The 14,583-nt window shown below is 45.8% G+C and overlaps 1 protein-coding gene across 1 annotated transcript in view; it reads right to left on the bottom strand.

Annotated features, from left to right (window-relative positions):
- The window catches only part of CTNNBL1 (catenin beta like 1), a 47,615-nt gene that overhangs the window by 6,634 nt on the left and 26,398 nt on the right, over positions 1–14,583 (bottom strand). The window contains exons 11-13 of the mRNA XM_058814645.1: positions 14,339–14,520; positions 6,081–6,178; positions 4,987–5,067 (exon numbers count right to left, since the gene is read on the bottom strand). Coding sequence (XP_058670628.1) covers positions 4,987–5,067; positions 6,081–6,178; positions 14,339–14,520 — 361 coding nt within the window. The remainder of the gene's footprint in view (positions 1–4,986; positions 5,068–6,080; positions 6,179–14,338; positions 14,521–14,583) is intronic.

Raw genomic sequence — 14,583 nt, 5'->3', positions numbered from 1 at the left:
TCTAAGGGGTGCAGCCAGGGCAGACCCAGGACAGGGTTTTTTAGCCAAAGACTCCCATGGGAATGATGACCCACCATCAATCCTTCTTCTGTATATATGAGTTTCACCAGAGAGACCTGCCCAGAGGAAGAATGAAAGAGGCCATTCCATCCCTCCATTCCATTCCATTCCATTCCATTCCATTCCATTCCATTCCATTCCATTCCATTCCATTCCATTCCATTCCATTCCATTCCATTCCTCATGCCCAGAGAGCTCATCTTCTTCAAAACATTGCCAAGAGCCACCCAGCAGCGAGCTCAGAGCAGCCTCCTCTGAGCTGGCCCCAGGATGTGCCTGTGCTCCATCCTCACAGGCCCAAACAACTGTGTCACTTGTCACCTTTTGCATTTTGGGGTTTGTCTTCAGGATTTGCTCTTAAACAAAGGAAGCAGCTCTGTGATTTATTCTACAGCAGTTGGCAGGTGGGCACACACCACCAGAGCAATATTTCCTCATTAGAGCCATCACCTGCAACGCTCTTCAGGACGTGCCTCCTCGGGTGCATGTGCTCCAGGAACCCAGGCACCAGCACCAAAGCTGACTGAGGATGCCAAATTTTGCTGTTCTGTCAAGCCAAGCCCTCACACCTCGTGGTGAGTTGAGAGGTTTAGGCATAAGAAGGAAAATGAGACCTGTGCAATTCTCCCTGGAGGAGGGCAATGGATGCTCCCTGGATAGAAATCTGATGGAGTGACTTAGCTGATTCTTACTTCCTCTTGAAAGAGAGAGGAAAGCTTTGGTAGTGGAATACTTCTCCTTTCCTCCTAGAAATCCAGTCTGCCAGTAAAAGAACAAGTTTAGAAGGCAGTGCCTTCTTAATTGTGCTGTGACATCAACTGCTTTGGCTACACTCAGATGTGACACTTTAGCATCAGATCTTGATGACTCCAACACATGCATGACTGTCATTTACTCCAGGTTCTCAAAATCATAGGCACAGGCATGATTGGGCAAAGCCTGCATGTGAGCTCTTGCCAGTAAATAGAAAAATCTAATTTTGTGCAGAGAGTGACTTCCCTCACCATAAATCCATGCCAAATGGCTCAAATCTGGTCTCTAAAGCTGAACAATGATGAGTTTGGCTAGTGAGAGAGCTGAACGCTGACTGAATTATCTAAAAAAAACACTCAAGAAAGATAACACACTCACTCCTGTACCACTGCTCACGCTCCACACTGCACACAGGCTCAATGGCTGCTCTGCTCAACAGTGCTAAATTCCTGAGCAGAAAAACATCCACAGGCCAGGACTCTGAATCTCCAGAGCAAGAAACAAAAGCCAGGTCTGCTCTGTATTCTGATCCGAGCACGGCGATCACAGGAGCTGGATCCAGGCAGCCGCGGTCCCGATTACACAGCGGTGGTGGCTCCAACAGCCCCTCTCAGCAGAGATTATTTTGTGCCAGTAAATTAAGCAGATATGAATTAGAAGACAAGTACAGTTTTAAGGTGCCTTTTCACAGTCCTTTTTTTTTTAAACCACAGCCACCCTTTCAGTGCTAGTCAGCCTGCAGTACAGTAGCAAGCAGCCCCTTTCCCACTTGGACTCTCTTTCAAAGCTGTCAGTTGCTAACCTCCAAATGAGCGCTCAGGTGCCATTTCTAATCTGCCAGCAATATGTGCTGAGATGCCCCTTGCTGATGGGAGAAGACAGCAATAAGATGGGCTTCTGTGAAGCTAAAATGAGCTTCTCTCACACTAATGAGGCAGGACTGACAGGCTTCGAGGTGTCAGGTAGAGACTCCAAGCTTAAAGATGCGATGGATGTGCCAGTGCTGTACCAAAAATCACACTGCTCCACACAGGCACTGGAGGAGATTTCTGCATCCTTCTCCCTCCTCATCTATCACTCACCTTCCAGCACACACTGCACAGCTGGGCAGAGCAAAATGATACTGATCAACAACAAAGAACACCCAGGATCTTGGTTTTACACCCTCACCACGTGGAACAGGAAGGCCAATCCAGGTGGGCAGAAATGAGCATGTTCCAAATAGCTGTGCACCAGAACAACCACCACAATGTGTCTCTCACTCTAAGGATGGAGTCTCTCCCCTTGCTACTTTCAGTCTGTAATACTGGGGAGAGCTGAAGGATGCAAAACATGCTCAGGAAGGGCCTTCAGACCACAGGCTCAGAGCCACACTCACAGCCATCATGTCCTGCCCTCAGCACAGCTCCAAACAATTCAGTCTTTCTACACCAAACTGAAAGGATAGGCTGAAACAAAACCCCACTTGTTATCCCCACCTGTGGATACCTCACTCATCTTAGGAGTTCCACTTCTTTCTCTCAAGGATGGAGTGGCTGAGCTGTACCACAATTAGCATATAATTTGTAAGTCATTATAGCACAAAGTGTCTGGTGAGAATATTTTATTGAATAAACCTGATGAGCATAATTTTCCGTGGAACTATAAAAATATTAAACTATCTCTTGTCATTTCCTACTATCTTTAGAGATCATCAAGGCTATTGCTGCCACCCATAATTATACCTCGTTTTAGAGAGAGGTAAAGGCCACAGGATGTTGCACCATTTCCTACAGAAATAATTAAAGAAATTGAGAGGAGAACAAGATATTTTCATTAACTAAAAACTCTGAGAAAAGTGCTAAGATGGGCATCAGGTGTTGGAGACAATGCTCTCATGGACTTTGCTCCTGGGTTTCCCATGGCAATTATGATAATCACCAGGTTATCACCTCTGAACCTTTCTGAATAGATTCCACTGAAGCAAACAAAGGGGTAACAGGACCTCATCCTGTTTCACAATCTAAATCAGGGTGTCACAATCTAAATCAGGGTGCAGATTATTACAACTGTTCCTCCTCAAAACAGAAATTCCTCCCCTCCCTCCCACCCTCAGCTATTCCCCTACCATCACTGCCATAGACTGAAAAGCAGGGCTATAAACCAAATCACTAAAATAAGCCAAGCTAAAAGAAATAAAAAGGAGGAGAACTACAAGAGCAGAAACTTCTTATGCCAGCTGCACTACTAAAGATAAAGCACTCAGTCATTCCCTGTGTAAGCAGCTTTTTGCTCCTTGTAATGCAAGACTTACACCAGGATACTCTGTCCATCAGACTCAGATCTCAGTATTGCTAGTGTAGGCTGAACCTGTAAAATCTCACCAAGTTTCATTTTTCCATGGAGCAGGGAAAAAGGTGAGGATCTTTATACCAGATTTTTGGGGTACCATGTCCTCTACTGCAAGGGAAAGGTTAAAAGCCCCCCCAGTGACAAAATACCATTTCTAAAGTGTTCATACAATCCACCTCAGTGATTCATGTGCCACAACAAGGAACACTAAAGTGCCCCATAAATCCTGTCACAGCCAGACAATGCCATGATGTGACAGACAGAATGATGGCTTTTGCCTATTTCTGTAAGGAGAAAACACTTGAGCAACTTCAGATCTCAGGAGACCATGTCCCACTGACCATCTGATGATGCTACAAAATAAAGCAAATGATAATTCTCCAAAAGTGTTCCAAGCTAGGAATGAACTCGAATATCATATTTTATACATGTTGTGGTCAATATGTTGCACCCATGAGATGCTTCTGCCAAATCCTATTATTAGCTCTAACACAAGGTAAAGAATTGAGGTCCATTTATTTTGGATACAGGAGGAGAATCTGACATTCCTTAGTTTTACTTCTCTTATGCATTTAGTAGACACGAATGGGTTAATATTATTAATTGAAAAGCTTCCACAAAAGCATCTTCACACTCAAATTCCCTCCACTCCTGCTTTGTGCTGGCTGTTTGCTACAGATGTTAACGTTTGCAGGCTGCTCCAGGGTGTTCCTGGATAAAGGGCACATACCCTTGCTCTGCACGTGGTATTTTAGGGCTCTGTACAAGCAGCTCCAACTACAAAGCTTCAACTGAAAAAATCCAATCTGGTTTTTGAGTTCTAAAGCCCCCACACCAACGCCAAAGCATAAAGAATAAATAATTTCTCACCCTGTCCTGAGGAGGAAGGACAGAGCATGGAAGGAAAACAGGAAAGGGTAAACGCTGTTTTCCTCCAGGCCACCGCTCAGTAGTGCCACTGCCCATATGGAGCCTGAGTGCTGGCAGCAAAAGCAGCTCCATTCATCACTCACTCCCGTGCCTCTTTGAGCAGCAGCAGTGCCCTGATGCCCTCGGAATGTTTGGCAGTGCCTGGAGAAGCAGCCTTGGCAGCGGGCAGGCAGCTGTTTGTCGGGGCCTGGCGGGGGGCGGCTGCCCGTGGCACGCAGAGCGCGGCGCACGCGACGGCAGCTGCAGCCATCGCTCTCCGTCGGTGCTAATCAATCTCACACCCTCCCCAGCACTGATACAGATAATCTTGTGGGAAGCTGGCCAAGCTGGCTAACAGCTCTGCAAGCTGCTTCCTGACTCCAGCCGCTCGTTCCCTTTCAAAAGGTCTGTTCCAGCCTCAGTTCCAAGAAAGTGCTGTGCGGTACCAAGGCTCGTGTCACTCAAATGTTCACTGCTGGTGTGCAGAGAGCTCACAGCCCTTGGCTGCTCCTCAGCCAACTCATCAACACAGACACTTCCTCATTGCTGATCACAACTCTGCAGACCAGGGTAGGAGGCCTCACACATTATCATGTAATTGTCTCTCTGCATTTCACCTGCTCTCCATCTGCCAAACCAAGCAGGACTGCAGCCAGGTAAAAGTGAAGGCAAATTGAAGCACAGACAGACTTAGATACTTCTAATAAAATTCACTCTAAGAGACAGCCAGAAGCACTTATAGAGAAATCCTTGGCCCACTTTACCTGAGACTACCTGGAACTTGGAAAGCGAGGTAATAGGATTAAGAGGAACAGCACAGGTATGAGGGCACACCTGAGAACAGTGACTGGCTGAGCCAGAAGTCCTGTACAGATGACATGGCTGTGCAGAGGTGTTACAGACATGGCCTGGCAAAACTTAAGCAATACATACGTGTTTCTCCCCATCAATCTTCTTATCAGCTGCCTGCATTGCATCCAGGTACTTAAAATACAGTTCCATCAGCCTATCAACCTGCAAGGGCAGAAGAGAGAGACATAAGCAGGAAAAAAAGAGCAATGCAATCATCTTTAATCCTTCCTGCAATTTTTTCCTCTCAGCTTCAGCCTTCACAACGCAACAGGCAGCTCTGTCCCTCCTGGGAAGGAACATGTTACAGAAGGAGGGTACAAGTGCTGGTTGGATGAGCACGCTGGGGCTGCAGGCTTTGGATGTCATCCTATATGGGAACACAGTCCCATCAGTGCCAGATAAATGGCAGCAAACAGGCACGTGTCCCCAGCTCATTCTCTGTGCTGTGGTCCTCCAGGCTCCTGGTTTCCCCAGTGGACTTGTCTATCTGAGCTGGATGTTCCAGCTCTCCCACTCTCCTCTGAATTGTGTTAGGGCAGCTGAAATCCTGTCTAGTAATTATCTACAATTGGTAGAACAGGTTATGAAAAACACCTTTAAAACACACTAATGAGGAATACTAAGGAACCAGTATTTTCCCAGTGGCAGAATTTACAAATCTCTTGGGATCCCTCGTTTGCAAAAGCTATTTCTTTTCTGCAAAGCTTTGATCTATCCACCACCATGTAAATATTTTGGGAAGAATTTCCCTGAGCAAACACCACTAAAATGAAACATTGTAGCAGAAGAGTGGAGAGCGTTAAATGTGTACCATAGCAACTGCTAAACTCTGCAAAAGAGCTTCACCAGACACACTGGCACCTTTCCACACTGTCCTGATCTCAGAGCCAGCACAATGTAAAACTGCAGATTATCTTCTAGGGCCAGGTTTCAGCAGAGACACAACCCAGGACAGAATTGTCACTCCCATATGCAAGGGCACCAGAAAACAAGAGCACAGGGGATGTGGAGGCCATGCACTGAATGTCCAGTTTTGCAGTTTGTAGATACAATGTGAATGAGAGAACAAAGGTCTGTGACAGCACCAGGCAGGTAGGAGGATGGTTTTTCTTGCACCCTGGGCAAGAACCCTCCCAGCCTGGCAGCCCAGAGACTGAGACACATTCAGCACTCACCTTCTCACTGTCATTCTCTGTGAATTTATTCAGTAACCGTGTCCTCTGCTGCCCTCTCAGGTTTCGCAGAAGGGAAGCCAGGATGGAACAGACATGTTCTAGAAATACAAAATGAAAATTGCAGCCTGAGATCAGGAAGAGGAGCTTATTTCCCTCTGTAACAAGGCATTAAATTCACTATTAACACTCCAGCATGTTGATAAGCAGAACCCTGGTTCCTTCCCATCATGGTGAGAGGAGAGAGAGCAGCAGAGAGAGCCACAAGCCATGTTTGCAGGGAGCAGAGACAGCTCCTCATTCCAGCCACAGTGAGGTCTCCTCCTCCTCTGCCTCAGGGACCTAAAGCACCTCACATAGTGCACAAGTTTCACTCTGGTTTTCTCCTCTTTTGTGCCTAAAGGAGCCCTGGCCAAAACCAGCATCCAAATGACCCTCGAGTCACCAAAGCAGGGACAGCTACTGAAACAAGAGAGCTGGAGAAAGGGAGTAAGTGCACTCCTGCAGAGACTGAAGAGGTATGAGCTAGTGGAAAAATTCTCAAACCAACCACTTTCATTTAAAGAAAGTCCCATCAATGAATATAAATGGGCCACAACAAACCAGAAACGACCAAATAAACATGTTTACAGTCTTCTCAATTGCACTTGGGGGTCATATTTTTCAGCACAAACCAAGGAGACAAGTAAAATTCAAGGCTGCAAGCCCACAGGAGACACTTGTGTCAATGTCTCACCACTCTGAGAGGAGACTGAGCCACTCTCCTCAAGCCCAAGCACAGAAGTGCAAAGCAAAGGAGAAGGGCTTGAATCTCTTTCCCTTTCCAAACCAGTCAGTACAACTTCCCACCAGCATGACTGCATTAAGCACAGACCTGCTGGTTTAGCCACTCCAGCTTTTCCAAGATGTCCTCACTGTAATCTTGCTGATTAAGACTGATGAAAATTAATGGCCATAAACAGTTCCTCAGCCATGGTGCTAGGGAGCAATGAGGCCTCAAGATTTGACATTTTCAGAGGGGGAAAAACAGCGTGCAGAGGAGAGGGATCACCATCTCATTGCTGTCACACCATGCATTTCCTCAGCGCTGCCCAGCCCAGAGCCACGAGCAGCCCTGACTGACCAGTCCAGTACAAAGAACCAGTGTTTGCTGGGAGCTCCTGTTCCCAGCTGCCTGGGCCCTGGAAGGTGAAGGCAGGCAGGCTGCCTGCCTGTGCTCCCTGCTGCACGGATTATCTGCATCCTGCACAAGGGCAGCACCACGAGAGGCTGCACAGGTACACCAACACCCCCCTTTTCATTAGCTGCTTATAAATGGAGCTTCCTTTTCGAAACAGATTTCTGCCTGAGGTGGTGTCAATTTTTCATGTTGCAAGGAGATTGGGAGCGTGGCTGGCAGGAGGAGCAGCAGATAACAGGTTTATCGGGCGGCCGCACCGCGCGGCTGCTCCGTCATTCCGACAGCCCCACGGGGCTCAGCGATGGCTCGGGGGTGGCAGAGCATGCTCCCACTGCACACAAACTGCTACTCCACTAAAAGCTACACCAAATTAACTGTTGACATTAAAAGCACTGTAAAATCCTTCAAGTTCTGGCAAGTTTTCATTTTCTTAAGGAGAAAGAAATTCAACAAAATGAATTTTTTTTTCTTTTTTTCCCCATATATGCCAACATATGCTCTGCTGGTTTAGGAAGAAGTCAGCGTTCTGTATGTCACACTATTTTTTCCCCCCAACCTTCTTTTTTTGGAAGTGTTGATGCAGCATTTTAGTAGCAGTATTCTCACCAATGATCTATCTTCATTGCTTTTTTCCAATATTCCTTTACTAGGAAATGTATTTTAGCCATCATTTTTGCTTTGGTGGTTGTATGCAGATATTTATCCATTTTATCAATAAAATCTTTAAAACTACTGACAAGTCTAAAGGAGCTGACACAGAGGTTTTGAGAACAAGGTTGTTCTTTCAACATATCACTGCACAAAATCCAGGAAATACTGTTGCCTAGTCAAAATGTTCAAAGAAATATTTTACAGAAATATTTCTGAACTATCTAAACTGTTTTTTTATCAGCTTCCTGAAAAATAACACACAAATGTGTTTTATGTCACACCCCAAAATCAAGGTTATGTCTGATAATGCAAGGCCTGTCCCAATAAATACCAACATCCACAGGCAAGGACACTGGCCAAAATGAGGGCAAAGCTTGATGGAATGAGAGGCTGAGTCTATAATTCAGTGGATTAAAGTGTTTGCACAGCCATGGGAAGGGAGAAACACGAACCTTGGGGTGCAGGCTCCCACCGATGGGGTCTCACCATTTTACCATGGACTGACCCAATCTCCATCTCACATGGGCAACATTTTAAAAGCTGTAATCACAATATTTACTCAGGGTTGGATCTCCTTTGGGAAATAGTGAGTTGTTGATGCTGTTTTGAGTTCCCAGAACCTGCAGCTGCCTGGCTTTGATCTCAGTGCAGACAGAGGCCATGAGCTATGCATTGCCCCAGGGTGAAGCCACAGGCAGCCTCCCTGCCTCAGAATATTCTGGGAGCTTCTCCACAGGAATGTAACACTCAGCCAAAGTCCACATCCCCTGCACAAAAGGCATCACTTCCAGGGAGGGCACAGACAAGGCCAGAGGCAGAGGTTGCAGAAGAGCCCTGTTTCAAAGAATGAATAAATGTGATTCCTTTGAGAAGCAAACACCAAACCAAGCTGTGCTGAAGCACCACAAAGGTGCCTCCACAGAAAAAACAGGTACCACCTGGCAGCTACTATGCATCAAGAACAACTTTGTTCATGCAAACATCCCAAAAATCCCCTAAATTCATGGATGTGGGAAGATGGAAGGCTTCTCTCACCAGCCAGCAGCACTGCTGCTGCCCCATGGCTGGCTCACCTGCAAGCCCTGCCACTCCCCACGACCCCAACCCTGCAGGGCACCACCCCAGACACAGCCCTGGCTCTAGGAGGTCACATTCCATGTGCTTCCTGCAGCAGCACCAGGGTCCTGCTTGGTCCAGCATCACCTCAAGCTCTTGGGAGCCTTTCCCTCTCCAGACAGGCACAGAGGCTTCAGCATGCAAGCAGTGTTTAAAACACCCTAATTAGATCGATCTTGACTTCAGCTCGCCGTGTTGGAATACAGATTAATCTATTCCATGGCTGGCACTGGCAGCTGCAACAGCAGGAGGTCCTGTCAAATCAAGCTGTAACACTACACTCCTCTGCCTTTATTATCCCCACCCCCTGCCTTTTTTTTTTTTTCTTTTTACATCTCATTATAATGGACATCTGCCTGGCAGGGGAGGAAGCTCAACAGTGAGGAAGAGGAGGCAAGCATCATCCTGCAGGAAGGGGTCAGTGGGCAGTTCTGGATGCCAGAGACAGCAGCCCATTGGAGACCAAGCAGGATGATCTCATGAACCGCAGAACATATTTAAGAGCCTTCTGTCTTGTGAAGAACACTTAAAATAAAATGTAGTTTCTAATTAGAAGCAGGAAAATACCAGAAAAAAGCCAGCCAGCTCTTTGAGATACTCCTACCCCTCCTAGGCACACAACTCTGTGGCTTCAGGGCTGCTTCAGGGAAACCTGGATGAAGCCACTGGTCCATGCCAGCATTACAGGTGGCACTGGGACATGCCATTCCAGTGGTGTAGCATCTGATAACCTGACTTGTTGCCACGTGCATTAATAATCTACCTTTCAGAAGAATGACCCACTCAAGTATCACTGCATTTTGCCAAGAAAAATCTTATCTTAAAATACTGAGAACAAGCAAGAAACACCAATTTTATGGATGGGTAAAGGGGGGCCTGGGAGGGTTGGAAAAGCTCCACATGCAATAGCCCTGGTGAGCTGGATCCAGTCATCAAGCTGAACGTAAAACAAAATTCTTTCTATTGACTGAGAAAGTTTATTTTTCTGATGTTCTTGCAACAGAGCACGCTCACTTTAATTGAGATAAATTTAACTCTGTTCTCAGCATCATGGCTCACTCAAATCACAGGTTCCTGTCAGAGGGTGATGGTGAAATAACAAATTGGCATAATAAAGCTCAGCTTAAACAGACTGATGCCTTCCCTGGGTGCTCACTCCTCAAGACCACCAAAAGAAAAACATTTTTTGCTGGCTGGCAGAGGGTGCTCAGTTAATACCAAAAACTCCTTATCAGGCCATGTTTCTGCTGCTGCCTTTTCACTTCCCCACGCCCAGGGAACCTGGCTCTGAGGCGGACATTAATTCCAAGGGCTCTGCTGCCTTTAGTGCATGTCACAAAGGACTAAGAGTATATTTACTAAGAAATGGGTTTTGTTGTTGTTTTAAAAGGGAGGGTGTAGCTGAGGATCTCTAAAAGAGGCTTTGTTATTGACAGAGGGCAAACAAGCAAAACACCCCAGCAATAGGAATTCTCCTTTGGAAACTGGCTGAACTAATTCTCAGGTTATCAAATTAAGCATTCCTAAGTAAAACCGACATCTAAGACAAGAGAAGGCTTTTAAATGAAGATGAATTGGACAAACATCCTTTTATAGTTCATTACACTCTCCAAGTGAGCAAAACTCAGCTGCAAATAACCATCCTAAAAAAGAGCAGGAGGATATACAGCCTGTCGAGCCAGCTATGATTGCTTCACTACAGACTCTCTAATTCAGGAGGAATTTGTGTTTTCTCCATTTTTAGCTCACTGAGACTGTTCAAGAATTTTAAACCAGCATCTAATGCTGTGACTTGACCGTGCTGAGAGCTGCTGCGCCCTCATGGACAGGGGGACACCCCAACTCTCAGCTCTGCAGCAGGAAGGTTTTTGCAATGTAGATGCTTATATAGCAACCCCCACTTTTCAAAAGCCACAACACTGAAGTTACTTAAAATCTTACCCTCTATTTATGCCAAGAACCACCCAGAGGCAGATTTCTGTGCACTCCCTGCAATCACAGACATTAAAGGGACACTGCTGTTCAACCAGCTCACAATACACAACCACAACACCTCCTACACAGCCAGGCTGGTTCTCTTTGTGGCTGTCCAACCCAGCTGGGCACTCACATGGGTACTACAAATCCACAGACACAGGAGAACTCTAAGCCATTTCTGTCTTCAGCTGCAAAATATTTCTGCTCTGAGTTGCTTCACTGCCTCAGAAAAAGGGAAATTGCTTCCAATGAGTTTTTTCTCCCAAATCTAATATCCTAATATAATGATCTGTACAAACACAGGCAAAATTCAAGTGTAGATAATGGGCACTCAGTTAGACACCACAGGCCCAATCTTCAGGCTCAGATCATCCATAAAGATGGTTAAGAAATTTTCCCTTTCTTTTTTCCTAATTACATAGTGTACATAAAGCATAAATATGTGCAGTTTGGATTTAAATTGTTCACAGGCTCCCTAGAGTAAAATAATTTTTAAACACTGACAGTGTTTAAAATGTAGCTAACCAGCACTGACACCTTTATGCTAGCATTTAGAAAGGAAAAAATACATTACAGAGAAGTCACTTTTATCAAATTTAATTTGGATTATAAATTTCTTCAATAAATAAAAGCTCAGCAAGTCACATTGAGATTTTTTTTTTCACTGAGGTATTTATTATTTTGTCACATTCAGAACACTGCCTTAGAGACAATAAAACAAACATGGTTTTATAGACTATCTCTTATGTAAATAACAACACTGCTATAAAATAAAGACAAGGGGATATTTTCCTAGAAGCATCAAATACATTCAGAAGATTTGGTGCTCTGGAGATTGAGCATTGGATGTACTGGGAGAGGTGAAGCACCTGGAGCCACATTGGGTGTCAGGAGCCCCAGCCTGGTGGCACTTCAGCCACTGCACACAAAGGGACAGAGGGACAGGCAGGACAAACCCTTCAGCAGAGCTGTTTGGAGCCTCACCCAGGGCTGGCCTTTAGGCAGCTGTAATTAGAGCCCAGGTTTCAGAGCCCACTGAGGATTTTGTGTTTTACAGCACAGTCTGGGATGCCCAGCCTGACACCATCCCAGCAGCAATGCAGAGAGGGCAAGCACAGCCCAGCTCCTCACAGCTGCTGCAAATAAACACTGATGCCACTGCTGCAAAGCCAGTCCAAAGAATCCTTTAAAGGAATCTCTTCCTCCATTTGGCATACACATGAAAGCTCTCCTAAAACAACATTGTTCTAATTAATTTTTTTTTTAAACTGATTGAACACAGGATAAAGTTTTTATGAGAAATGATGCACACTGAACATGAGAGTTCTTTTTGATCAATAAACAAAGGAGATAAGCAAAAAGCAGCATGTTCCTAGGACCAGAACAGCACAGAGGACACCAGTTCCATCATGCCACACATGCACCATTTCCCTTAAGGCCAGAGGGACCCAGGAGCCTGTGCCAGGTTCCCCCCAGGAGCAACTACTGGATGGTTGGGGCAACAGTGAGCAGAGTAAAGCACACACTGTGCTGCTTACACCGTGTCAGGACAGGCTGACAGCCCCCAGGGAACCCTGCTGAACATCTCTATTACCTCCTGTCGTTAGAAATTCACTAACTCACCTGCCCAGTGATGCAAAACAAAGAAAATTGGACTTACTACCACAGCCTTTTAGGGAGAGTTTATTTTAATAGAACTGATTTCTGGACTCATCTTAATGTTCTCCCTTTCTTCAGCATGATAATGAGACGGAGATGTGATACAAAACCTGTTTGCATGGATCACTTCACTCTCCTGAGGCCAGATTGCCTTTTCATGCTATCACAGAAATAGTCAGGAACTGACCCTGTCAGGGCTTTCCAGACTAATCCTCACAGCAGCCAGGACTGCCCACAGGTATCAACTGCAGTCTCCAGAAGAAGCAGATGAGACAGAGATTAGCTCACTTTCCAAAACTGAAAAATTAAGTCAATGGCATGAACCACAGACTCAGACCTCTACACAGAACCTCCCATTCCAGCTGAAGCTTTCTCTCAGTAAGAAGAATTAAACAAACCTCATTTTCACACTGCAAATGAAAATTTTTAAACTTCCCCTAAATCCACTGAAGCATAACTGTGTATTTTATTACATAAACCTGCAATTTTATTACATAACCTACAGAAACCAAACCTAGCTCTGCAAGTCCATTGAATAAACCCCAGGCCACAATTTCCCCCTCACCATTATCTATCCAAGACAAGCAACACAAGGCAGATAAAGCGACCAGAACTGTCAGCAGGTGTGTGAATTGCTCTGGGGTTAGTGACAGCTCTCCATCTGTGCCAGGAAAGGAGGCCACTGCCACACATGCCCAGCCCATGCCACTGCTCATTCCTTGCCCTCAGGAGGGAGGACAAGCAGCTGTGCCCAGCTCAGCAGCTCTGCCAGTGAAAGGAGCTGCTCAGTCCCAGCCAGCACCCAGAGAGCTCTGCAGGGACAGCACCTCCCTCCTGGCCTTGGAGGAACCCCTGAGTCCCACCTGGGCTACCAGGACAGTCCCAAAGCAGGGGATTTGGGTTTCAAGCTCCCATGTTTTTGCTATTTCCTTCCACTTTCCCTTGGCTTGCTGTAAGAGCTCAGGAGGGATCCTAAGTCTGTGTGAGAGCCACTCACACCTCTTCAGCTTTTGACAATATTCACCCTCTAGAACTGAGCTGAGCAATGAACTGGCAAAAAAACCTTAAGCATCACTGACAGTATTTAAAGTTTCTTCCATAGTCTATTTTGTTTCCCAACAAAATGGGAAAGGCAGTGTAACCAGGAGCAGGAGGGACTGACCACTCAGCTCAGTGTAAGGTCCCACAGTAATAGTAGCTTTCCTCCACAGTAGAACTCTGTTAAAGCAGTTTTCCAGGGTAGAGAGTTAAAAATATAAAAAGGGAAAAAAAAGTAACTTCAAAAGCAATGCAGTTTATTTCTGCAATGCCTGATGTTCATCCAGTCACACTTCAGTGCTCAGAGCCATGAAAACACTGCTTTTGAGGTGACATTTGTAGTTGCCTCATTACTCTTTTCAAAAGAGTTTTGCATCAGAGTAAGAGCTTCAAACAACAGACTCTACAGGAGTAAAATAACTTATTAACAGCACATGAAATGGAATTGCCAGGAGCTGCTGATACCAAAACAAGCAGGACAAGTGTGCCCTCAACAGCCAGCTGTCGCAGGAGCAGCAGGCTGGACACCCAGAGCTGAAAGAAGATGGGTGCTGAGCCCTTCCCTCCTCCCTGCAGGTTCTTTTCAGACACTGGCTGTCCATTCTCCATTGCAATAAGAAGGACCTGGAAGCACACCTACCTTCGTGTTCTTTTTCAGTTGTTCCAACCTTCTTTATCTTTTTGGGTGATTTCATGAAGAGAGGGAAGATGGTTCTCAGCCCAAGGATGTCCACAAACTTGTGACAGTTGTCTGTGCCCTCTGGTCCGATCATGGCGTGGTCCAGCACCTTCAGGGCACTGCTGCGGGAAATCTTCTTCTCTCTGTGGAAAGAGGCAAAGGAAATTGTACAGGGACATGAGGAGCTTTGGAGCACCCTGCTTTAC

Source organism: Ammospiza caudacuta, chromosome 15 (genome assembly GCF_027887145.1).
Source record: "Ammospiza caudacuta isolate bAmmCau1 chromosome 15, bAmmCau1.pri, whole genome shotgun sequence".
In the NCBI taxonomy this organism is placed as follows: Eukaryota; Metazoa; Chordata; class Aves; order Passeriformes; family Passerellidae; genus Ammospiza; species Ammospiza caudacuta.
The sequence above is the reverse complement of the archived record's forward strand: the minus strand, read 5'-3'. Positions and strand labels throughout refer to the sequence as shown.